Source organism: Caretta caretta, chromosome 10 (assembly GCF_965140235.1).
Source record: "Caretta caretta isolate rCarCar2 chromosome 10, rCarCar1.hap1, whole genome shotgun sequence".
Lineage (NCBI taxonomy): Eukaryota > Metazoa > Chordata > Testudines > Cheloniidae > Caretta > Caretta caretta.
In genome coordinates this window covers 65,714,461-65,741,715 of record NC_134215.1, presented here as the reverse complement: position 1 = coordinate 65,741,715, position 27,255 = coordinate 65,714,461, and the positions used below count along the sequence as shown (strand labels likewise).

Below are 27,255 nucleotides of genomic sequence, written 5' to 3'. Positions count from 1 at the left end.
GCGTGGAGGCAAATAATGTCAGAGTGCAGGAAAGCACAAAATGACCGGGAGGAGAGGTGGCGGGCTGAAGAGAGTAAGTGGCGGGCTGAAGACAGGGCTGAAGCTCAAATGTGGCGGCAGCGTGATGAGAGGAGGCAGGATTCAATGCTGAGGTTGCTGGCGGACCAAACCAGTATGCTCCAGTGTATGGTTGAGCTGCAGCAAAGGCAGCTGGAGCACAGACTGCCACTGCAGCCCCTGAGTAACCAACCGCCCTCCTCCCCAAGTTCCATAGCCTCCACACCCAGACGCCCAAGAACGCGGTGGGGGGGGCCTCCAGCCAACCAGCCACCCCACCACAGAGGATTGCCCAAAAAAAAGAAGGCTGTCATTCAATAAATTTTAAAGTTGTAAACTTTTAAAGTGCTGTGCTTAAAGTGCTGTGTGGCATTTTCCTTCCCTCCTCCACCACCCCTCCTGGGTTACCTTGGTAGTCATCCCCCTATTTGTGTGATGAATGAATAAAGAATGCATGAATGTGAAGCAACAATGACTTTATTGCCTCTGCAAGCGGTGATTGACGGGAGGAGGGGCGGGTGGTTAGCTTACAGGGAAGTAGAGTGAACCAAGGGGTGGGGGGTTTCATCAAGGAGAAACAAACAGAACTTTCACACCGTAGCCTGGCCAGTCATGAAACTGGTTTTCAAAGCTTCTCTGATGCGTACCGCGCCCTCCTGTGCTCTTCTAACCGCCCTGGTGTCTGGCTGCGCGTAACCAGCAGCCAGGCGATTTGCCTCAACCTCCCACCCCGCCATAAACGTCTCCCCCTTACTCTCACAGATATTGTGGAGCAAACAGCAAGCAGTAATAACAGTGGGAATATTGGTTTTGCTGAGGTCTAAGCGAGTCAGTAAACTGCGCCAGCGCGCCTTTAAACGTCCAAATGCACATTCTACCACCATTCTGCACTTGCTCAGCCTGTAGTTGAACAGCTCCTGACTACTGTCCAGGCTGCCTGTGTACGGCTTCATGAGCCATGGCATTAAGGGGTAGGCTGGGTCCCCAAGGATACATTTTGGCATTTCAACATCCCCAACAGTTATTTTCTGGTCAGGGAATAAAGTCTCTTCCTGCAGCTTTTGAAACAGACCAGAGTTCCTGAAGATGCGAGCGTCATGTACCTTTCCCGGCCATCCCACGTTGATGTTGGTGAAACGTCCCTTGTGATCCACCAGAGCTTGAAGCACTATCGAAAAGTACCCCTTGTGGTTTATGTACTCAGCGGCTTGGTGCTCCGGTGCCAAGATAGGGATATGGGTTCCGTCTATGGCCCCACCACAGTTAGGGAATCCCATTGCAGCAAAGCCATCCACTATGACCTGTACATTTCCCAGGGTCACTACCCTTGATACCAGCAGATCTTTGATTGCGTGGGCTACTTGCATCACAGCAGCCCCCACAGTAGATTTGCCCACTCCAAATTGATTCCCAACTGACCGGTAGCTGTCTGGCATTGCAAGTTTCCACAGGGCTATCGCCACTCGCTTCTCAACTGTGAGGGCTGCTCTCATCTTGGTATTCATGCGCTTCAGGGCAGGGGAAAGCAAGTCACAAAGTTCCATGAAAGTGCCCTTACGCATGCAAAAGTTTCGCAGCCACTGGGAATCGTCCCAGACCTGCAACACTATGCGGTCCCACCAGTCTGTGCTTGTTTCCCGAGCCCAGAATCGGCGTTCCACAGCATGAACCTGCCCCATTAGCACCATGATGCATGCATTGGCAGGGCCCATGCTTTCAGAGAAATCTGTGTCCATGTCCTGATCACTCACGTGACGGCGCTGACGTCGCCTCCTCGCTCGGTATCGCTTTGCCAGGCTCCGGTGCTGCATATACTGCTGGATAATGCGTGTGGTGTTTAATGTGCTCCTAATTGCCAAAGTGAGCTGAGCGGCCTCCATGCTTGCCTTGGTATGGCGTCCGCACAGAAAAAAGGCGCGGAACGATTGTCTGCCGTTGCTCTGACGGAGGGAGGGGCGACTGACGACACGGCTTACAGGGTTGGCTTCAGGGAGCTAAATCAACAAAGGGGGTGTCTTTACATCAAGGAGTATTTCAGGCAGGACTTCACGGAGGGTTCCAATAGGAAATGGTGCACTTAAGTTATTGTTCTTATTGGAACAAGGAGGTTAGCCTGGCCTCTGATTGATACATGGCTAGATTTACCTCGCTGCACCTTCTCTGTGAGTGACTGCAGTGTGACCTAGAGGAATGAGTCCCCTAGACGGGGGAGGGGGGGGAAGCAAATGAGTACAAAACAAATCTGGTCTATTTCTTGTTTTGATCCACTCCATCTATCTTTTACATCTTTGGCTGGCAGCAGACGGTGCAGAAGGACTGCATGCCATCCACATCTCATGGCTGCTCGGCAGAAGATGGTACAGTACGACTGCTAGCCATCCTCATCTCTTGCCTGCCTGGCAGAAGATGGTACAATACGACTGCTAGCAATCCTCATCTCTTGCCTGCCTGGCAGAAGATGGTACAGTACGACTGCTAGCAATCTGTATCACCTGCCTGCTCACCATAAGACGGTTCAATAGGACTGACTGCAGGACTAAAGAGAATGACCTGGTCAAGTCACTCCAAATTTAGTCCCTGCGCCCATGTCTGCCCAGGCGCTCCCAGCCGACGTGGCCAGGAGCACCTCGGACATGACGATGACGGCTACCAGTCGTACTGTACCGTCTGCTGCCACAAGGCAAGGGGTTGCTGCTACTGTGTAGCAATGCCGTACCGCGTCTGCCAGCACCCAGGAGTCATAAGGTGACGGTTACCTGAGCGGGCTCCATGCTTGCCATGGTATGGCATCTGCACAGGTAACTCAGGAAAAAAGGTGCGAAACGATTGTCTGCCCTTGCTTTCACGGAGGGAGGGAGGGAACGGGGGCCTGACGATATGTACCCAGAACCACCCGCGACAATGTTTTAGCCCCATCAGGCATTGGGATCTCAACCCAGAATTCCAATGGGCAGCGGAGACTGCGGGAACTGTGGGATAGCTACCCACAGTGCAATGCTCCGGAAGTCGACTCTAGCCTCGGTACTGTGGAAGCGCTCCGCTGAGTTAATGCACTTAGAGCATTTTCTGTGAGGACACACACCCTCGAATATATAAAACCGATTTCTAAAAAAACGACTTCTATAAATTCGACCTTATTCCGTAGTGTAGACATACCCTCTGTTTCTAAGCTGTGAGACAACGATTCTATCTGCCTCCCAAGAAGGTAGATCTGTTAAGGAGAATTTCTTATTTTTACCTAATCAAATTGTATTGGTTTATGTTGCTGCTGTGGCATATTCAAAAGGAAATGGACCATATCGTAACGATTAACTGAGATGTAACACATTTTGGCTAGTACTTATGCATAACTGTTTTGAGACATGATCTCATAACCTGTAATTGTCTTGCTATGTTTTGTTCTGATGCATGTTTTTTTCAACTTCAAACAGTACAAAAATCTTTAATTCATAGTAAAAACCTTTGTGTTGATTTTGAAGTTGATTGAAACTGATGGGAGTACTTGGCTACAAAAAAGTCAGGGATTTTGTGTCAAAAAGTATTGAGTAACTCTAAACTCTTCCAGTTCATTAGGAAGTAAGTATCCAGTTAATGCTAACTCATTTGGGCACTGCAAGCTACCTTTAATTTTTTTTTTTTTAAGTTGAAGAGGTGGGTCAGGAGGTCTCTGTTTTACAGAAGTCCTCTTTTCACTCACAGTTTCTATCCATTCACAAGTTCAGCTCAGAGAATGGTGGATCATTATGGGAATGTTTGCACTGGCAATGTGATTTGAACTAGAGAGTCTTTCTTTAGGGCTCAGAGGGCATTTTAATCTTGATGCCCATTTAATTCTTGGCTTCTTTCAGACTGCCAACATGGTGCCAATTATGATTAGGAACCGGACTGAGACCAGCTTACTACATTTAGGCCTCATAAACATGTGGCAATTGCTAATGACTTTGTCACTATAGACTAAAGTTGAATTAAAGCAGTGACTTGGAGGTGGAAAGTTTGATTTCTTTTCAGTCCTCTTCCTTCATCTGGTGTAGGATCAATCAGTCTATTTCATTGCTCATATTATTGTTCATGGAGCCTTTTTCATTTCTTCTAGCGGGAGAGATGATAGCTAAATCCCAAAAATTTAATGGATAAGTTCCATGAGAATTTCGTAAACGCAAAAAAGGAGAATCCACAACCTATCTCTTCTATCAGTTATTATTGGATTCAGTTTTTCACTTAAACAAGGTTTCAATCTGTTTGTTTTGTATGTAGATATAGTGTGTCTTCCCAAAATTTATTCCATGTGTAAAAATTCTCTTTTCTGGGGATTTTCAACCAAATCTCTATCTGAATTCAAATTAATTTTAAAAATGAGACCTTTAGGAAAATTTTCTACATTATCTGACCTTTTTTCATAACCCTTTTGCCAACAAATGGCTGGCTTGTGATGAATCTGGTATTTTGGTATATATATTGCACTTGGAAAAATTAATAAAAAATTATAAATGGCTGGCTTGTTATCATTCATACTTTCCACATAGTTAAACTTCATTGCCAGCTAGCTTTGTATGTAAATTGGAAGAAATTTATTTGTTGTTAAGCAAAGTTATTAATGATTGTTTTCCTAGGATAGTGCCATAGAAAATTTTATTTTTAATATCCAGAATATGAAGCACTTTTGAGCATTTGTGTATGAAGTTCTGCACTGCACTGGGCAAGTTTAGCCACAGAAAGAAGCTTATGATTTCCACAGGCTATATTCATTGTGGAACAGTTTGAAGTGCACTGTGGTCTAAGATTTGCCTGGCAGGTGACAGAGTTTTATAATGGTGACAAAAGGTGGATTGTATTTAAATTTATATCTACTGGATTTTTTTAATTAATAAGAGAGCTAGTACAATATGTTCTAGTTTCCATGCCACAGTTTTTCATTTTACTAGCATGACACAATTTCCTTTTTTAATGCTTTGTTTTTTGATTGTGCAAGAATAATTAGTGTTTGTAAGACCCTCTCTAAAGATGTAAATCAGGCACAGCAGAAGTGCTAAGTATTATTATTATTAAGGCTTAGCAGTACTTTTATATATTTTGTTTTTGAGAAGCAAATGAAATAAGGTTGAGCTCTTGTTTCTGCTGTAGCCATCCCACTTTCTCCTTTTTCATGTATTCATAACTTTCTCAAAAAAATTCTCTTTAGGCTGAATTTATTCCTGCATTGTCTCAGTCAAAAGATTTTTTTTTTTTGAGTCTCAGCCAAATTCGTTCAGCTACTTTGTACTGGATGAAAAAATTGGGCATGCAAATAAATATTTCCTATAGATGTTTGTCTTTAAATTTACATCTTAATAGTAATTACTGTTTTATGTTCAGTTCAGCATGAAATATATAGAATGTGCACTGAAGCTGAGTTAAGACTCTTTTAGAAACTCTGGGCTAAATTTTGCTCTCTGTAAATCTGGAGTAACTCCATCAAAGTCCATGGAGACTTTGATGCTAGTGTAATGGGGAAAAGAATTTAGACTCATTCGTTTATTGAATTTCTTGACTTCATGGAGTTGATTATTCCACCTTTTACCATTTCATTAAAGTTAGTTTTATATAGTTTATAGTTTTTAACTATAATTTTCTCTACTTTTCTATAGCAATCTCAGGACTGCAGGAGTGAGAAACAGAATGAAAAAATTCTGACATCTGCCCTAGTTTTAAGATTCTTCTGGGGTTATTTTGGTCACTTGTGTGTTAATAATTTAGTTCCTATTTTTGTGCTACCTGACTGCTTCTGTCTCTGCCATGTAGTTGGGCTTCTGATGGGTTTTGTAGCTATGACTAAACTTTGATTCTGAGGAAATTACTCATTTGCATCTGTTTATTGGCTAGATATCATACGGATCTCTTGACCTTTTCACAGAGGCCCTTTTTAACCATAAAAGGATATCTTTCATGCTTATTTACAGTATGACTTGGGCAGAATGTGAATACTGGTCTTCGAGTATCCTTCTGTGTATCTTAGTACACATGCCCCTTTAACTTCAATGTGGAGTATCCAGATACAGAAATTTGATATATTAAAGTAACAATATCTGAAAAATGAGTCCAGTGTCCTTATCTACATGTGCAATATCTTATAGGTTTATACAGTTAGGGCTTTATCCAGCCCTAAATTCCCATAAGGTTCTGTGCCATGTAAGGCCAGCTGATGCATGCGATGCAGCATGCTCAGATATGCTGGGTATGTTCTTCAACATTTTACCTCAAAAGAAGAGAATTTTCAAATTGTTTGGGGTAAAGTTATTTTTACCTTCCAATGGTAATATCAAGTTCTTAATGGGAATTACTGTACAACACTTCCGAGGCTGAGGGAGCGAACAGACTTTCTCTGAGAATATGACTCTGAAATCACACCCTGAATGTGAAGTCCCTTTCCATGGTATCTTTGTCCCAGGCATTCAGTGCACAGAAATTGAACCCTTATCTATTACAAATGTCCTCCAAACCCACACAGTTGTCCTACTTCCTTTTCTGGCTTGCCACCCACAGCAGAGCCCTCCTGGCAGTAGCAGCTGGGGCCTGGACAATAGAGGAGGCAAAATTTTGGTTTTCTTGCCATCTAGGCAGGTTTTGACATTAAACATCCCAAAATATTTTCATGGCTGACACCACATCATTATGTTGCACTGATGAAGCATAAAAGACACCGCAATGCACACCTCATTCCCTTTCGCAATGTGATGAGTTGGTCCCAGAGAAAAGACTTTTACTAAGTTTTATGACAGATCATTTTCCTGCCTTTTTTCCTTCTCCCCCTGCCTACTGATCACTGCAGTCAGACAGTGCAGCTCTGCCTTCAGCAGAGGTCATCAGCCATGAAGTACTGTTCAGTACTGCTGTTCTTTAATGGACTAAAAGTGAAGCTATTAATGCAGGGCTCAAAACTCGGTTACGTACAGTGTTTGGGTTTTTTTTCTTGTAGGTGAATTGGTTTACCAGGTGCAGTCGCCAGATGAAGGTGCTCTAGTAACCGCTGCCAGAAACTTCGGTTTCATCTTTAAGTCCCGGACCCCAGAGACCATCACTGTGGAAGAAATGGGCAAACTTGTTACATACCAGCTCTTAGCAATTCTGGATTTTAACAATATCAGGAAAAGGATGTCTGTAATAGGTACAGCATGTAGCTTTCTCTTTGTTTCTTTCATGCCTGTTGTTTGCAAGACACACAAGCCTAGAGCCAGCTTTTAGCTACCAGTGAGAGCTCTAACCTGCCAACTGCCAACGGTTAGAAAAAGGAAGGAAGTGGAAGTCTCAGGATATCTAGATGTCACTTCCTCCTCTGCCACAGACTCTCGGTACCTTGGAGTCATTTAGACTATGCCTTTCTCCATCTATAATATGGGGACTATGATACTTTTCAGTTTAGTAGAACACTCTGAGATTCTTGGATGGAAGGATGCAAAGTATAGTAGCAGTAGGTTATTAATTGCATTGAATTTTGTTTTCTGAAAATTTGATAATGAAACAGTTTTTCAAATCCATACATTTTGCTCTTTTTCTCACTCTGTTTCTGTAGAGCATGTGACCGGCAACTATAAGGATTTACAATTAGGATTGATTTATTGGTTTTACATTGCTCTATTAACATTTATCAAAGTGCTTTACAATAATCAAGCAAGTGTAAATGATCAATAATATCAACAACTAAATAATAGAAATCTTAAGTATATCTAGAAAAAAACTTTAGAGTGTGTAAAACCACACCAAAAATCTGCTTTCAGAATAATACAGGCAGTCCTTGGACTTACGACACAATTGGTTCCTTACAATTGCGTCGTAAGTTGGAACTCGGAACCACAGTCTACTCCATTGTGGGACTGAACATCATAAACTTGAAACCAATAGTCATAAGTTGAATCAGGGTGTAAGTGTAGAAGCATCGTAAGTGCCGTTCATCATAACTCGAACATCATAAAGTCGAGGACTGCATATACTAAAAAAAGTTTACTAAGCAGGCTAAGTTTGCAAAGAAATGATCAAGTTGTTGCCTTTAAAAAGTAAGCATTTAAGAACATTTACCACAGTTTTCCCCTGTGCTTAGAATAGAAAATATTTGTTATAACCATAGAGTATCTGTTAAATGCTGACTTTTTATGGTTTCAGCTGAAATTAGAAAATGTAAGTAGAAGGGACAAGGGAAGTACGTCTAATTAAGACTAGGAAAAAATTTCAATATAACAAAGACTAAATGTAAATCACTTAATAATTTCTTCACTTATGATGGAGAGAAAAAGGTGAAGGAGACAAATATGGGAGGATATCCAGGTGACAGATGAAAAAAATGATGAAGGCAAATGAAAGGAGAGAAGAATAGGGATAGAGAATGGAAGAAAAGCAAAAATGAGGGTAATAGAAGACATGATGAAAAATAGGCTCTGGTTTGGTTTAATCTCTTTTGAAAGCTACTTCCCATGTTGAACCCCCTTAACTTAGAAAGGAGCTGCACAAACAGGAGCCTGCAAAATAACAAGAAGCAGTTGCTTCCGCACAACTGAGGTTCCAACTAGAGCTGGGTGGAGAACAGTAATTCCATTTTGTGGAGGATTTTGACATTTCAGCATTTGATTTGGTTCCAATTTGGAACAAAATCCAAACATTTTGAAATTCTTCTGGAATGGGCTGTGGGGCACTTTGTCTGGTGGGTTGCTTTGGAGCTGGTGGACCCTGGGAGCCTAGGCTGCCAAGGAGATGTAAGCCTGAGAGGCAGGGTTCTCAGTATCCCACCAGGCTGCATTGGAGCCCTGCCTGGTTGCCATCATAGTTTCACCAAAATTGACACAACTCTGTAGAATGTTTCAATTTTGATGAATCTTCAAATATGCACAAAAAAAGTTTCATTGAATTTTTTCCAATCTACTCTCGTTCCAACACCAACAGTACCTTACATCTCTGCTAGCCTTCCACTTATTAGCCAGGGATCTTAAATAAAATACAATTAAGAAACCTATCTATTTTTTACAGAAAAATCACTGAGAGAAACTTGCAAATCTATTAATTGGGTTTTCACATGAAAAAGGCTGGAAATTTTTTTAATATGAGAGCAAGCAAGAGAGCGCTTGCTTAAATTAAGTGGAGCTTGTGAAATTTCCCAGTTCTCTCATGGAAATTAAAACACATATGGAGACCAAAAGTAATAACTAAAGTGTCTTGCATTTCAACTTGGTAAACATATGATTATACAGGTTTCAGAGTAACAGCCGTGTTAGTCTGTATTCGCAAAAAGAAAAGGAGTACTTGTGGCACCTTAGAGACTAACCAATTTATTTGAGCATGAGCTTTCGTGAGCTACAGCTACAGCTCACGAAAGCTCATGCTCAAATAAATTGGTTAGTCTCTAAGGTGCCACAAGTACTCCTTTTCTTTATATGATTATACACTAATTCTCATTGAGGATTAGAGGATAAAGCAAGTTTGAAGTTTTTACTGCAAGATGTCTGAGTTATGAGTGCCCCAAAATGTTTCTATAGAACAGAATTTTAAAAATGAAAACTACCTCTTTTTAAAAGCCTTGTGTCATAAATATAAAGGGAAGGGTAAACCCCTTTAAAATCCCTCCTGGCCAGAGAAAAAAATCCTCTCACCTGTAAAGGGTTAAGAAGCTAAAGGTAACCTCACTGGCACCTGACCAAAATGACCAATGAGGAGACAAGATACTTTCAAAAGCTGGGAGGAGGGAGAGAAACAAAGAGTCTGGTCTGTCTGTCTATATGCTGCTTTGCCGGGGATAGACCAGGAATGGAGTCTTAGAACTTTTAGTAAGTAATCTAGCTAGGTATGCGTTAGATTATGATTTATTTAAATGGCTGAGAAAAGAATTGTGCTGAATAGAATAACTATTTCTGTCTGTGTATCTTTTTATAACTTAAGGTTTTGCCTAGAGGGGTTCTCTATGTTTTGAATCTAATTACCCTGTAAGGTATCTACCATCCTGATGTTACAGGGGGGATTTCTTTACTTCTACTTACTTCTATCTCTATTAAAAGTCTTCTTGTAAGAAAACTGAATGCTTTTTCATTGTTCTCAGATCCAAGGGTTTGGGTTTGTGGTCACCTATGCAAATTGGTGAGGCTTTTTATCCAACATTCCCCAGGAAAGGGGGGGTGCAAGTGTTGGGAGGATTGTTCCTTGTTCTTAAGATCCAAGGGTCTGGGTCTGTAGTCACCTAGGCAAATTGGTGAGTCTTTTTACCAAACCTTGTCCAGGAAGTGGGATGCAAGGTTTTGGGAAGTATTTTGGGGGGAAAGACGTTTCCAAACAGCTCTTCCCCAGTAACCAGTATTTGTTTGGTGGTGGTAGCGGCCAATCCAAGGACAAAGGGTGGAATATATTGTACCTTGGGGAAATTTTGACCTAAGCTGGTAAAGATAAGCTTAGGAGGTTTTTCATGCAGGTCCCCACATCTGTACCCTAGCGTTCAGAGTGGGGAAGGAACCTTGACATGGTGGCAGAGTGGTGGGATTAACCTGAAATCATTTTGAGATCCGGTTGAGATTTTTTGAACTAGAAATACAGATTTTAAAAAGGAAATTTTTTTTTCTTTGGAAAGGAAGTCCAGAAAGCAGCTGAAACTGAAAGCAGCTTGTTTTCTCTCTGCTTTGGAGCCAGAGCTGAGACAAAAGGGGATTATCTTTGTGAATTGCAGGTTTTCTTTGCCTGGAGGCAGGGTACTTAGCCTCCTGCAGGGAAATTCACAGTCTTGGTAAACCAGAAGTTTTTTTTTTTTTCTAAAAGTAAATGGGGAGGGGGGGGTGTTCTACCCATTTGCCTGGAGACAAAAGTGGCAGGGTTTTTTTTTTAGGATTTTGATTTTTTTGTTTTACAAGGAGCACAGGTTTGAAAAGGAATTTTTTTTTCCTTTGGGCTGCTGGTAAGCAGGTTTCCAAGTAGTTGGAGGTTTTTTGCTTTGATTTGGGCCCAGAGCAGAGACAAGGGAATTGTCTTTTTCTGTAGGCTGACAATCACTATCAGAGAATAGGTATTCTATTCCAGCACAGCAAAATTTTACAGCCAAGTTTTGTTTGTTTATTTCTAAACCTTGGGTGTAAAGTTAGTTAAAAACAGAGAGGTTAGAATGACAAAATCCACGGCTCGACAAAAGCTGGAATTAGCCAGATTTCAGGCTGCGGAAAAACAAAGGGAACATGAAAGACAGATAGAACTCATGCGGCTGAAAATGGAAGCAAGGGACAAAGAAATGGAAGCAAGGGCCAAAGAACTGGAGGAGAAGGAAAAAGAGAGGAAGCATGTGGAGGAGGTGGAGAAGATAAAGGCTCAGCGGAATATCCCAACAAACCCTAGCAATCCTTCTCCAAGTACCACTTCCCATCCCAGAAAGTTCCCCACCTACAAGGCAGGTGATGATACTGAGGCCTTCTTAGAAAACTTCGAAAGGGCCTGCCTTGGGTACAGCATTTCTACTGACCAATACATGGTAGAGCTGAGGCCACAGCTCAGTGGACCCTTAGCTGAGGTGGCAGCTGAAATGCCTAAAGAACACATGAACAAGTATGAACTGTTTAAATCCAAGGCAAGAGTCAGAATGGGGATAACACCCGAGCATTCTCGTCGGAGGTTCAGAGCCCTAAGGTGGAAACCAGACGTGTCATTTACCCAACATGCCTACCACGTTGTGAAACTTTGGGATGCCTGGATATCAGGAGCAAGTGGTGAGTCTCCAGTAAATTTGCCCTTCCTAATGCAAATGGAACAATTCTTAGAGGGTGTTTCTGAGGAAATAGAAAGATACATCCTAGATGGGAAGCCCAAAACTGTAATCGAGGCAGGAGAGATTGGAGCCAGATGGGTGGAGGTGGCAGAGAAGAAGAAAACTGGTCGCAGTTGGAGTGGACACCAGAAGGGACAACCCCAGACCACACCCTATTACCGAGGGCCGCCCAAAGCCCCACCACCCTGTTCTCCAGCAACCCACCTCGCCCCAGTGACCCGTCAGCTGGACGATGTTTTAAATGTAACGAGCTGGGGCATGTAAAGGCCAACTGCCCCAAGAACCCCAACAGATTACAGTTCATTGCACCGGAATCACACCAGAGGTCCGCAGGCCCAGATACCTCCCAGATATCCTTGGAATGGAGGGAAACTGGGACCTTGACACCTTGTAAATCAAAAACAGTTTGTCTGATTAACCTTAAACTATTTTCAAAAATACGTTCTCTGGGCAGAGACAACACAAAAGATACATTATGCAGAAAAAACTTCTTTCAAAATGATAGTTCAATGTATTTGTGGACGGCAATGTAAATATTAGGCATAAAGTGGAAATATTTAAACTATTTGTATGGATCATATTGCAACTGTTAATTCATACAAATCACTCCTGATATATGATCCAGTGAGGAAGTTTCTCCACCTTGAACTCGCTCAAGACTTACTCCTCTCTAGTGGAGCTAAGCATTTTTTACTGGTTAGTTATTTTATGTGGTGCAAATGACAACATAAATAGGTGTTGCACATACTTTTAAAATGTATAAATGTCAAGCTGATGCTGTATCAACCATAATATATTTATAAAAAGCCTGGTATTTAATGGCTCAAGGTGCTCACAAGTACGTACTGGCATAAATCTGCTTCTTTTCTGAGGCAGAAAACCATCAGCAACAATTAATCAGTCCCCCTCCGGAGCCCTGCTAGCTCTCATTAATACAGCTGCACATGCTCTCAGAAGCTATTGCCCTGAGATTAAACGGTATTCTCTTCCTGAGTACCCTTCATAATACTATTTGCTATCTTGCTTTTTCCTCAAGGGTTCTGTGCTGTAAAGTGATGTTCATGTTATGGTACTTCATTCCAGTAGAAACAAACTGAGATGATGCAGAAGGAATTATCTCACCTGTGTCATTAAAAAAGAGAAAGTCAAATAGCTGTACTTGTGAAAGAAATTAAGGGAATCTTCATAAATGATTTGGATAACGGCATTGACAGTACACTTATAAAGTTTGCGGACAATACCAAGCTGGGAGAGGTTGCAAATTGTTTGGAGGACAGGGTTCGAATTCAAAATGATCTTGACCAACTGGAGAGATGGTCTCATATAAATAGGGTGAAATTCAATAAGGACAAATGCAAAGTACTACACTTAGTAAGGATTAATCAATTACAAAAGTACAAAATGGGAAACGACAGCCAAGGAAGGAGTACTGCAGAAAAGAATCTGGAAGATATAGTGGATCACAAACGAAATATGAGTCAACAATATAATACTATTGGAGGAAAAAAGCTAACATCATTCTGGGATGTACTAGCAAGAGTGTTGTAAGCAAGACATGAGAAGTAATTCTTCTGTACTTAACAATGATAAGGCTGATAAGGAGTATTGTGTCCTGCTCTGCACACCATGCTTTGGGAAAGATGTGGCCAAATTGGAGAAAATCCAGAGGAGAGAAAAAAAATGTTTCCAGGTCTAGAAAACATGACATAGGAGGAAAGATTGAAAAAACTGGGTTTGTTTAGTCTGGAGAAGAGACAACTCAGGGAAGATGTGATAACAGCTTTTAAGGGGGAGGGATAGCTCAGAGGTTTGAGCATTGGCCTGCTAAACCCAGGGTTGTGAGTTCAATCCTTGAGGGGGCCATTTAAGGATCTGGGGCAAAAATTGGGGATTGATCCTGCTTTGAGCAGGGGGTTGGACTAGATGACCTCCTGAGTTTCTTTCCAACCCTGAGCTTCTACGATTTCTAAGTATGTAAAAGGTTGTTATAAAGAAGAGAGTGATAAATTGTTCTCCTTAACCACTGAGGATAGGACAAGAAGCAATGGGCTTAAATTGCAGCAAGGGAGATTGAGGTTAGACATTAGGAAAAACTTCCTAACTGTAAGGGTAATTAAGCGCTGGAACAAATTGCCTAGGAAGGTTGTGGAATCTCTGTAATGGGAGGTTTTTAAGAAGAGGTTAGACAAACACCCTGACAGGAATGGTCTACATAATATTTAGTCCTGCCTCAGTGCAGGGGACTGGACTAGATGTCCTATCGAAGTCCCTTCCAGTCCTTCCTCTCTAAGATTCTGTGAAGACTTTTGGGGAGAATGTTGTATAATAACTACAGATGGGCTGAGAATGTCAGAATTTGGGTTTAGATGTAGATTAGTTAGACTAAAGTTCAAGGTTTGGATTTGAGATTTAATTAGTGGTAAGGTTCAGAGTCAGATTTGATGGTAGCAAAATCTTGCAAACTTCTTTTATGATATACCAGCCCCAAATGGTGGAATTTTGTGAGCCCAGCTGCTGTGAGACTTTGAGGCACAGCTGATGCAGAAACAGAAAAATCTGATTCACAAGCAACACTGATGGAGAGGTTTCAGATCCAGGGACTTGTACCTGTCCCATCCCTCTGAAATTCAAAGGAGTTCAGATTTGAGAGGTTCCAGTTTTTGCCTAATCGCTAGTTGAAAAATTTATCAGTATGTGTTCTGTTCATTTTTAAAGTGTATGTGAACTGTACCTAACTCCTACCCAGGTGATGGGATTGTTTTCTGTGTGCTGACTGCTGTACTATTATTGATATGTATAGAAAACATCTAACTAGACCTGATAGGTCAAATAGACATTTGAAGAAAATGGAAGAAAAGTAATGATTTCAGTCTTAATTTCTACTTCTCTTTTCTTTTTCAGTTCAAAGCCCAGATGGGCAGATAAAACTATATTGCAAGGGAGCAGATACTATTTTATTTGAGAGGCTTCATCCCTCCAATGAAGAATTAATGTCTTTGACATCAGATCATCTTGAGGTATGTGCACTAAGTCATAAAAGCACTTAAACACACACTTAACGTTAAGCATGTGCTTAGGGACTTACGTTTAGAGTTAAACATGTGCTTAAGTATTTTCCTAAATACAGATGCTTTTCTGAATCAATACCTTAATAGGCCTTCTGCTCTGAAATGAGCCAGAATTTCTTAAATTTCAGCCTTACCTTTGGCTGCCCAGAGAGCTAAATCCAATTAAATGATAGAGCTTTGTGTGTGCACTGTTAACTCCTGAAACAGCTGGTATATATACAGTGTTTATAAGTCCTTGGAGTCCCTTGTGAAAAGCCAGTGGGAATCTGTGGATGTGGATACAAAGTATCCAGTTTGGTAACATGGTGTTAAAGAAAATAAGTCTCTTCTATTCAGTTTGAGGGTCTAACCTAATGTGAACTTTAAGGGAAACTGGATAAAGCCCTCATTTCCTGCATTTATTTTTTTAGAATTCATGTTCTTTGTAAGTGTCCACATTTAATACAAACCATTCCATGAGTCTTTAAAAAAATACTCCTTTGACATTAAGTATACAGTATGATGGTTTAGTAATATTGGTTACAAACATAACTATTGTTTTTGTCTCTGTAATAGAGCTTTCTTGGTTTTCTTTTAATGTTTTCCAGAAGGCCAACATGTTTTTTATGAAAGCAAGGCTGGAATCATATGCATCTGATCTTTGCAGTTGGTCAAATGCAAAGACCTTGAATTTTCATACTTGCCTTGTAAAGTTAAGGGAATACGTACTTGTATATTGATGTATTATGGTTTTTTTCACATCACTCTAATTTCCCCTTTCCATTATATTAATTTAATTCCAAAGCCTTACTGTTTTTTCAATCCATTAAATTCTGAGTTTTATCATTCCTGTTTATATATTAATTGTAATAGCTGTATAATAGAACAGGGGATGTTCAAATATTCACTGAAGATGAAAAAATGTTGTTAGTGGAGCATTGTAAACCGTTTGATTTGTTGAGATGAACTACAGGGTCAAAGACAGTTCCCGAAATGTTTTTGGTTTTTAACAGTAAAATTGCTCATGATAGTTGTTTGACTTTGAAAAAAATCAGTCATTGAAATTCTAAGATACAAAGGAGGGAATATATATATCTAATATGCTGTGCAATCTGTAAGAATGTGTACATTTTGAATAACATCATATATGCAATCATTTTTATATTAAAGAAATAATGCGTTGTCTGTGGGATTCTGCATGAGCCCAGCAGTCTGCACCAGACAATCCTGATACAGGATCAGAATCTAAATTAATTAGCATGCGCCACCAACATATCAGACGATATTATGTTTTCACCCTTTTTAAGTGTTGGGGGGTCAGCTTTACATCTGTTTCTCTCTGTGATTAGGTTGAAGGGTCTAACCTGTTAACCTGTGTACACATATCTGCGTATTGGCCAGTGGTTTCAAATTTGGGTGCTGATTACTGGAGATGTGGTGCAGCCACAGCTCCCATTCACTCTAAGGCCTCTATTGTCAGCGTAACAGATAGGTTGCACCTGAGGCTGTGATACTGTGTCATGGAACTATTGTGATTCACATACTGCTTGAGACATTTCTACTCCTATTATCTGGTCGAGCTTCTTACAGTTCTTCCATTGATGCCATCCTAGGTACATGGGTATTATGCTTTTAAGATGATGGATTAATGATAATGTTCACAATGAAATTATTATTTATTGTTAATATGTGGTAGTACCAAAAGTGTGCTAAGTATTTAAGTTAATTGTGCTAAAGAGAGTAGTCTGGGCACACTAGCTGCCTTTCAAGGTTAAAACTTTCATCTGTTTAATACCAAGGTAGCCATTCACATTCAGCTCTGTCTGACTGCAACATTTCACTTCATCCAATTTTTAGATTCGGGTTTGGCATTAAAATAATATTAGGCACTCCAATTTCTTGTTAGAATATTCGTGTACATATAAAAGTTGCCACAAATTATTCAAGTTATTTTTTTAAAGAACAAAATCTAGCTATAAAGAGAAAATGTGCCCACAACCTTACCTCAAAGTAAAAGAAACCTGAAGAGTTAAAATCCCCCAGAAACAAGGTTTATGAGAATTTAATTTCAGTGGTATCTTAGAGTACCTTTGCTTATTGACTCCATAATCAAGACGGATGTTAACAGAGTGGGAAATTAATATAATGTGGTTCTGACTAATTTAGTTCACATTGTTCCCATAGATACTGCTCATCTTTTATTTTTATGCGACAGGAGTTTGCTGGAGAAGGCCTTCGGACCTTAGCCCTTGCATACAAAAACTTGACTGAAGAGCACTTTAAAGAGTGGTCTAAAATACTTCAGGAGGCAAACACTTCACTGGATAGCAGGAACGAATATCTTGCTGCAGCATATGAAGAGATTGAAAAAGACATGATGGTATATTCTGAGAGACATAGCACAGGAAAAGTATATTTGCAAAGTGATGTTGTATTATAGATTGATACTTTTCTATGCTCTTACGTTCTTGATGTTGTGCTACAAGCAAGACTGCTGTAGTCTTTATATATGTTCACATTCAGGCAGTGCCCCTCTTTGTTTAAAAGGATGCTAATGAATGTCGAGGCCAGTTGTGGTTAGGCTTTAAGATATTCGAGGCAACCAGTGAGGGGATTCTTCCCTATGGTTAACTGACTCGTTTTAAATATAAATTTACCTGATTTTTTTTAAATTTAAGAAAGCAGCCATTTTCTTTCCCCTAAAACTCTCATCAAGTCACATTCATGTTCCATTTCAGAAAAGACCGTCCATGCTGCTTTGTAACCAGAAAGCCAACTTTCAATATGAAATATATACAATTAAAACAATTTAAAACTTACTCTTGCCTTTACTCTATAAGTGATGGTAATCCTTTCCTCTGTCTACTCAGATAGCTGTTCCTCTCCCATGCCTGCTCTTTCCAATTCCTCTCTCTGTAAAGGCCAAATCCCACTCTCGGATGTGCACTTACAACTCCCATTGTAGTCAATGTGAGTTGAATATATGTATGGGGGGGAGGGATAGCTCAGTGGTTTGAGCATTGGCCTGCTAAACCCAGGGTTGTGAGTTCAATCCTTGAGGGGGCCATTTGGGATCTGGGGCAAAAATTGGGGATTAGTCCTGCTTTGAGCAGGGGGTTGGACTAGATGACCTCCTGAGGTCCCTTCCAACCCTGATATTCTATGATTTGGCCCCGTCTTCTGAACCCCCAGCTGAGTTTTCCCAGTTCCTTTGAAATTCTGCACCCTTTGTTGCCTTGATGGAATATTGATATTTCAGAGTCTGGTCTCTGCAGCTTATTTTAAAGGGGCAATGCATAAACTACAATTCACATTATATCCCATTGTGGTATTATACCCATGCCTTCAGTTTCATCCTTGCTTTTTCCCCATAAGGATGCCTTTGGCTGAGACTGATATGGAGATATAGTCATATTAAAAGAGCTGACACAGAAACTACAACCTTGAAGATAATGATGCTAGATCTGCTGCTGCCAGCCTGTTGGGCAAGAAAAGGGCTTGAGGGCCCCCTAAAACCAGGGAATCCCCAGCAAAGATTGCCCTGAAATTATGTATTATGTAGTTCTTGATTCAAATTAGACTGGAGACTGCCTTTGAGACTTGGGGAAATTTCCACTGCTCTCAGTGGAAGCTGTGAATGTAGATCAAGGGTAGTATATTGTATTAAAGTTTGACTTGCCTTGATGTTATCCATGTGTAGATGTTTAAACTACATAGTTTATCCTGTTTATATTCCCCAGATCTCTTAGTTTAACTAAGTGAATTTGCAGAGTTTGTAGAAAGTCACTTAAATGTTCTGCTTCCTTACAAAGTTACTAGGTGCCACTGCTATAGAAGACAAGTTACAAGAAGGAGTTACAGAAACAATTGCCAGTTTATCACTAGCTAACATTAAGATCTGGGTTCTAACAGGAGACAAGCAAGGTAATTCATTAATACTGCGTAATTCTGGGGGTAAGTGGGTGGGGTGGGGTGGGGTAGGGTGATAGAAAACCCTAAATGCAGTGAGACTTCTACAGTTCCCTTGCACGGAGTGCAGGGAGCACATTCCCTTGAACATTATTGTTATTTAACATTTATAAATCATTAATAAAACACTGCTCTGAGAGGCTTGATGCACATTAAGGCAGAGCAATGAGGGTAACATTGAGTTGTGCATGGGGATGCCGGGAGGACGGCAGAGGTGTGACTGTTGGATCTTGTGGTGAACACCCTCCACCCTGGCATTGGAGAGCATCTCCAGCGAGGTATACTGTAACTTATGGCGTTGGGGGCAGGGTTCTCTCCATATGACCCTAGTGTTTGTTTGGGCAGTGTGCAGGATCCTGGATGGAGGTCATGTATGGAACAGTGACTACAAATAATGTCTTGTAAAACCATCTAAAAAGTTCTACCAATTGTTTTGGTATTTGTGGATTGAGATTCGCAGCACAGTATGCATAATATTTTCAGTTGTTAATATCACAGCATGATTTTGGGTCCTAAATTCTTTGGATATGGCACTTGCCACAGGTGCGCAGTGGAAAGAAAAAAGGTCTCAAATGGCACGTGTGTACTTGAGCATTTTAATCTCAATAACAAGCTCTACAAAAATATAGTTAAATAGCATTTACAGTATTTCTAATGATGACCCTATATGGGTTTAATCTCTGAGGTTTTTTTCTAGTGCACAAGGGTGACCATCTATGGGTTACTCCCCATATGGAAGGCAGTGTGATCTAGCACATAGGGCACTGAATTAGGAGTTAGGATACTTGGGTTCTAATTCCTTCTTTTTCCACTGATCATCTGTTTGACCTTGGGCAAGTTTTTTTTTTCCTGTGCCTCAATTTCCCTTCCCACTTTGTCTGGCTAGTTTATTTAGAAACCTTTTCGGTCTTTCAGTATGTGTTTGAACAGTGTTTACAACAATAGGGCTTTGATCTCAGTTGGACTCTGAGTACTACTTCACTATAAATAATAACCATAAAATATAGCTCAGAGGAAGGTGCATTTTTAGTAGTACATTTATATCAAACCCAGTAATTATGTTAGAAAATTACTCTCATTATGTTAGTACTGTACTCTCAATATGCTCTGTTGATATTACAAAATAAATAAGTAATGATTTTAACTACAACCATTCTAATCAAAACTGACATTACTGTCTCTCAGAAACTGCCATGAACATTGGTTACTCCTGCAACATGCTCACTGACACCATGAATGAGATTTTCATAGTGGCTGGTCATACGGTAACGGCAGTGCATGAAGAACTCAGGTAAAAAAACATTTAAAATACATTATCTTATTTTCTTCCTTGCAGACCGTATACTCCAGTTAGACTCTCTCCCTATGATGCTACAAATCTTTCCTTAAGATTCCGTCTGTTAAAGTTCTGTCAATTGTCGTAAAAGTGTGCCAACTTCTTGTCTGAAGGCAACCAACCAGCAACTGAGGCTACTACTCCAGACTGCAAGCTAGAATACTGGTTGCCTCCCACCCTGCATGGGTGATAGGGCCATGGCATATGCATAGTCATGAATTCCGTAGCCCTGACTCACTCCCACTGCTGCCTTCCATATGCCTTAATGCTTACATTATCACTTCATCTGGAAGAGGAAATGTCTCTAGAGTAGGCCCTGTAATAATAATTTGGAGAATAACTACTGTTAGAAATAGTGCCGACATGGGCACAGATCTCAACCTCTGTTTCTTTCTCTCTCACACATGTTTATCTCCTCTCTCAATGTGGTAGCTGAGACTTCTTGAATGATACACGTAGCTGGCATTATGATTTTCACTGTTGGAGATTTATGCAAATTTCCTTCCTTGGAAGAGAATAAATTATTACCACTCACAGCACAGTTGGGAAATATACAGACAATATGCCAACATAATACAATCCTGGCCCTTTCAGTTCTTACTCTTCTGCAGGAGAAGAGCCTTTCCCTTTTTCTTTTCTTTTTTTTAATACAGAAACAAGTTGCACATGTATTTAAGTATTGGTCAATAGCACTGGAAGCACACATGGTACCATACTTTGTACAGTGTTTTATTATAATGTTACTAAATATGGAAAATGCATTACAGGCAGCAGCATCCTTCCATCTTTTCCAAACAGCATACTGAATAGATGTGTTTAAAGATCTGTAGGCCATGTCTTTCTCTCCCTTCTACTTTTTGTCAGTGACGTTTAGAATTTTGTTCCTTCTCAGTTCTCTTCTCTTACTTGTGTCTCTTTTTCATTTCTGTGTATTTTTTTTCTACTTGCACTAGAGCCAAACATAGCAATTTCTAATTTTTTTTCTGTAATTACCATGGACATAAAATTCTTGCCTATTTTGGGTATCAGACAAACAAGGCATCAGTTTACCTAATTATCCCTTGGTATTTTAGCACCAGCCAAGTGGTTTGGGCATTTCAGTCCCAGCCTATTCCTATAACTAATATATCTTCAATCTGAATAATGGGAAACTACATAATACAACAGTTTAAGTAAACAAACACTTTTTTTTAGCCTTTTGTGATTTGTGTATTTTGGTTAAGCATTATATATTATATATGGCCTTGATTCAATGAAAATGAGTTACGTTAACATGAGTTCTATTTTTGCATAAACTATTTATGTAGGAATCAATTTTGGTATGAATTGTGGAGCTTGGCGCATGGGTGGGGGGTGAAAATCACTCACAGAGCATTAGGCCAGGGTTCAAGCAAGAAAGCAGTGTGGGAACCAAATATGGACATGGTGAAACACAGTAAACGATTCTTTTTTTTTTTTTTTTCAATCTTGGAAACATGGAAGATAGGCAGAACTGAGGTACAAATGTGTACCATGTTTTGCATAGTGAAAAGATTGTAAAGAGTTGGGTGATGCAGTTGCATTGTGCAATGTAAATAACTACATATCCATATGTGATTCCAGTTATCAAATGGTGTAGAAGAAAAGCTTTAGTTAACAAAAGGCAGTGCTGCCCTCGGATATGTGAACCCATATGAATTCCACCATGTGTCTGAGGGCATCCCTGAATACAAGTAAATCCTGGCTTGCATTTTACCCTTTGGGGAATATGCTACTGAGGAAAAAAAGCAGAAACTGAGTCATTAGTACAGATTGGAAAAGGACTTAATTAAACAGGAAACCCATAAATACTCATATTTGTTTCTGAGAAACACATCTAGGAAGTCTGCATGCCCAGTATGTTGTGTCATTGAAGCTAAAAGATATGTTTAGAGATGTTATGAATGGAGAGAAGTTTTTAGCACTGAATTTATGATATTACAGTCATTTCCATGGCTATATATGGTGATTTTGTAAACACTGTGGTTTGATTTCAGTGCAGGATCCAGTAGAAGATGGTGCTTAGATCAATGTTAGTGTTAAGACACATCTTCAGTAAGACAGAAAATGGGCAACAAAATATATTATTTAATATGTATATTTTCTGAATTCAAGTTTGTTCCAATATGCAAGTTCCCCTCCCCCCCGCAAGCACTTCTTATTACCAGTTCCTGTTCTCTCATAGCACACATAATTATCCATTGTTTCATTCTGGTGTCATCTTTTATTTCCTATGTAGCACCTTGACTTTACCCTTATTATGATTTTGGGGTGGAATGCACTGGTTGTCTCTGTACCATTTCCAGATCAACCTCCAGGTGGCCTTCAAAGAACAAAGAAGACATCCTTTCCCAGGAGACCAGCTGCATCAATGCTGTGGTACTCCTGGTCTCCATTGCATAATAGACATGTTGTTCTGGAATTCTGCATATAGCACCATGATATCCTGCAAATACAGACTAGATTTGGGTATTTTAAGTAAAAGTATGCTATCTTTTACTGTAGACATTGTAAATAAATAATTAAATCCTGGACTCTGGTGAGCAGCATATTTATTTTGGTATTTTATGCAGAAACTGCCTCTTGTTTAGAAAACAACTTATTCACTGAACCAATAACTGAAACTTTTTTCAAAAAATTAACAGATTTATAAAACATCTGTCATGTTAAACATTGTGATCTGAGCCACAAAGCTCAGAGCAGTTTTCTGATGTGAACGTCTTAAAAGTTTAAGGCTGTGTTCAGACCAGATTCTTGTAGAGCAACTGCGTATTATTTTTCTAAATCTGAAAAGATGAGCGAATGATAAAAATAAAATAAATTTGAAAAATATTCAAAGCTAAATAGTAAACCGTATTTCACAGAAGGAAAAAAAAAGGTGAAAAAGCAGAATATCAGATTCAGACATCTGACATATATCACTTCTTAATAGCAACTGTCTATAATATCTTGGTCAATAATATGAAAATTCAAATTTATGACAAATTCATACATTACTATATAGAACACAGAAAAGAGTTTATTTTCAGAATTCTGGTAATTAGAAGATTTTTAGATAATCCATTTCAAAAGTCTCCACTTTAAATTCATCTTCTTCTTCACACGCCTAAAACGATGTTTTTGTCATCATATAAAACCCTGATCCTGCAAAAACTTCAGCATGTGTATAATTTTATGCCTGTGCGTAACCGCTGCTGAAGTCAATAGTAGCACTCATATGCACAAAGAACACATGGTGAAGTCTTTCCAGGATCAGGGCCTCTTAAATGTAATTGCAGGCCCTTATGTCACAGCATATTTCATATGCAGAGTCATAATCTAAGTAAAATATATAGAAATATATGCCACGGTTTCAGGACTATCTGCACCTCTCTCTCTTTTCTAGTCTCAGAGTGCGCCCTTTCAGATGTTAGCCTGTGTCTCCAACTCTTAGACTGTGCCCTGCGCTATGATACACTGAGGATCAACTGTACTTAGCCAGCAGGTCTGACTGGGTTTGACACCAGCTGTTCTCTTCGGGAGTTTGTGGCCACTGGTATTCAGTGACAAAACAGCCTTCTTAAACACCAAAGTATTGTTTATTTTAAGAGTAAGAACAAAGCATTTAGAGAAAAAGGATTTTAAAACAACAAACAGTTGATACATGTGTCTGTCTTCCCTAAAGCCCTACCATCCAGCGATAGTTGCCTAGATGGGCCTAACGTCTTCAGCGATCTGAGAAGGTTCCTGGGTCAGGCAGGCTTCCTTGAATAGCTCCCCAACAAATACCTCCTCTTTGGAGAGAGAGAATCCCTTATAATCCATTTCCTTTGTTCTTGCCAGGCTTTAGTTCTTCTGGACAAAATCAGTTTGGTAGGCTCAAAAGGAGGTCCAGCCAGACTTTGCAGTACCTATGGCTCTGCCACTGTGCTGTAAGAGCCCTCACATGTTAGCTGAGGGGTGGTCTATATTGACCTATTCTTCTCTTCCTGCTTGTTTTTCCTTATGGTCTGCTATTAAACTAAATCAGTGTATTCATACAACAAAGTATGCAGCTCAACATACAGCATTTACAGAGTAGTCCCACATCTGTCACTATATATACAGTGTTGTTGTAGCCCTGTTGGTCCCAGGATATTAGAGGGACAATGTGGGTAAGATAATATCTTTTATTAGACCAACTTCTGACAGTGAGAGAGACAAACGTTTGAACTCGCAGAGAGCTCTTCTTTTCCCAGACCTGAAGAAGAGCACTGTGGAAGTACAGAAGCTTGTTTCTCTCACCAGCAGAAGTTGGTCCAGTAAAATACTAATGTGACGAAGTAGGGAATACGGAGTATTAACCTGGTAATGTTGCATGGGAGTTTTACTGGCTTACTGTCTGCATCAATACTAGATGGTGGTAGGCTATCAGGGAGTGACTTCACTTGAGGGATGATACTTGAGCACGTCACCTGAGCCCAGGAGGGCGTTGGGGCCAAGTGACCTTCTTCCTGGGAAACTGGACAAAGGCTGGAGGAGGAGCTAGGGTGTGTGGCTGGGTGAGACTGCTGGAGGTGGTTTCAGTTTGGAGCTGGCTGGGGAAATGGAGGGAGGCCCAGACTGGGGTCTGGGCACCCTGCCCCCCAAGATGGACCTGACTGAGGGGGTCCTGTTGTCTATAACTACAAGCTCTGTTTTGGACTGTGTTCCCATGTCTAATAAATCTTCTGTTTTACTGGCTGGCTGAGAGTCACAGTGAGTCGCAGGAAGTGGGGGTGCAGGGCCCTGACTCCCCCACACTCCATGACAGTTACCTCACCCACAATATTACATGCATACAAAATTTCCAGAAAGTGAAAGTAAAAAAATCTCCAATAAAGCTATTGTATGATAATTTTATGAAAAACCAAGAGGAGTTCGCAATAAACAGACTGTGGGCAAAATTTAAATCTAGGACTGTGACAACGAACATAGCCTACAATAAAAAGGGGAGCCTAATTCAGCGAGCTGTAAAAGGCTTCACCCTATGGATAGCTGAAGTAGCAGGTGGTGCCACTCCCAGAGGCCAGTTGGAGATCGTGGCAGAACCCAGATGAGGGGTTGGTTCAAATATTTAGACTAGATTTATTAACTTACGATCTAAATTTTCCCAACATTCCAATGTGTTGGTTTTCGGCTATCTCTGCTTATGACATGGAGGTGCTAAATAAGTTTACTTCTATAAATGGACTTGTACTGTAATTTGTAAAAGGTCTCAGTTTATGTTATTCTGAAATTGTATATTTTTTTTGTTTTACAAAATAAAATTAATACAATGTTGCCAGGAATTCCTGGAAAAAGAGTTTCTCCTCAATCTTTGCTCCTGTAAATGTAACTACAGCATTTTCTGTGCCAAACTCATCTTTTTTTTAAGCCTGGAAAATCTTAATACCAAATTAATGATAAATGACTCAGTTCAAACTCAGATCAAGATTGCTATTTAACTTCTAAGTTATTTAAAAACACTCAAGAATATTGTCTTACCTTCATACCTACCCAACCTACTTTCTTGGATTTTAAACACATTACAGTATCTTCATCACGTAAAAGAAATATCCTTCTTGCCTACTGAAATTTGCTTGTATGTAATATTAGATCAGAACAGCAGAACTGAAATTAGCTCTGATTAATCACTGTCTGATTAAAATTAATAACAACATATTCCTTTTTTCTTTTAAGGAAAGCGAAAGAACATTTGTTTGGACAAAACAAAGACCTTTCCAATGGCCATGTATTTTATGAAAAAATGCAAGAATCAAAACAGGGCTCAGTCTTGGAAGAAACTGTCACTGGTGATTATGCATTAGTCATAAATGGACATAGTCTGGTAAGTCAGTTTTTTCAGGTTTTGTCCTTTCCTTCCCAACCCAAATAATCATGTCTGTTTTGTTTTCTAACAATGACGGATTTCTCTCCAAACTCTAAAACTGTTTCATAAGAAAGCTAAAAACAAAGCCTGACATAATTGCAAGAAACAATTAAAAATTACATCTTAACTTTTGGATATGTATGGAAGAGAAATCAAATGAGTAACTCTACACAGCTTTTTTTAATAACTGCCACAGTTGAGAAGGCCCGATAGTAAGAACTAGTTCACACAATCTTATCCCTTCTTAACTAGACATAGACCACTGCTATTATTGTTTAAGTACTTGTGTGAGGGGAATATCACAAATCAATGCCAATTAATTAAGAGAATGCAATTAGGCAGATGTAATGCTGTTATTTTTTCCTGATGTTTGTTGTTTGAGAGCACAACCTGACCTTAAAATAATTACTGCACCAAATTAATGTCATTAAGATACCTCCAGTGGGTTTTCTAAATATCAGCATTTTACAGGGATGCCAAAAGAATTTGCTTTGATTAGGAAATCTGGTTCTTGTCGTAATAGAATAAACTTACATTACTTTAGTGTAGTTCAGGTTCAAAATCTTGAACAAGTATCAAAACGATCTTCTGACTCGCTAACTTAAGAGAGTTAAAAGCGCAGGCTTCACTTTTGAGAAATTAGCCGCTCATGAAGATACATGATAATCTTTGTACATTCATATACTTTGATCTTTATTTTCTTTTTAAAAATTGGGAATAAGAATGGCTCTGCCTTCAGACAGTTTCTTAATAGAAAAAGGAGAAGTAAATGGGAATATTGTTTAAGTTTTTCCATAACATCCACAGCCACTTAAGGTAGTTCTAAGTATGTATGGCTCTCTCAAGCTGCATTCCAGCCATAAGAATGTGCTGCTTTCTACACTGTGAAAGTTATGAAAGTTGCAGATCTCTGGTCTAGGGCAGATTATCCTCTCCAACAGAAAGGTCATGTAGTCTGCAGAAGCTATTTCTCTCCTATGTCCAGATTTGTGGTTTCAATATCATCTCAGAACTGTTTAGCAGCCTGTGTCAAAAGATTAGAATAAGACCACTAGCTCGGTTGTGAACACCTCCAGCAAGCACCGTAACTGGCATTAAGTGGCACGCTCATTGGCAGTGTCATCAGAGAGTCAAAGGAATGGGAAGAGCAATGGATGTTGCTGGTTTTTGCAGAGTTTAAGATTAGAATTGGGAAAGAAGAGAA

General features: G+C 39.9%; 1 protein-coding gene across 2 annotated transcripts in view; it reads left to right on the top strand.

The window, feature by feature from the left end:
* ATP8B4 (ATPase phospholipid transporting 8B4 (putative)) overlaps nucleotides 1-27,255 on the top strand; it is a 156,936-nt gene that overhangs the window by 109,128 nt on the left and 20,553 nt on the right. For both annotated transcript variants that reach the window (XM_048867295.2, XM_048867297.2), the window contains exons 15-20: nucleotides 7,010-7,198; nucleotides 14,714-14,829; nucleotides 17,075-17,239; nucleotides 18,672-18,783; nucleotides 20,014-20,119; nucleotides 25,862-26,009. In XM_048867295.2, coding sequence (XP_048723252.1) covers nucleotides 7,010-7,198; nucleotides 14,714-14,829; nucleotides 17,075-17,239; nucleotides 18,672-18,783; nucleotides 20,014-20,119; nucleotides 25,862-26,009 — 836 coding nt within the window. The remainder of the gene's footprint in view (nucleotides 1-7,009; nucleotides 7,199-14,713; nucleotides 14,830-17,074; nucleotides 17,240-18,671; nucleotides 18,784-20,013; nucleotides 20,120-25,861; nucleotides 26,010-27,255) is intronic.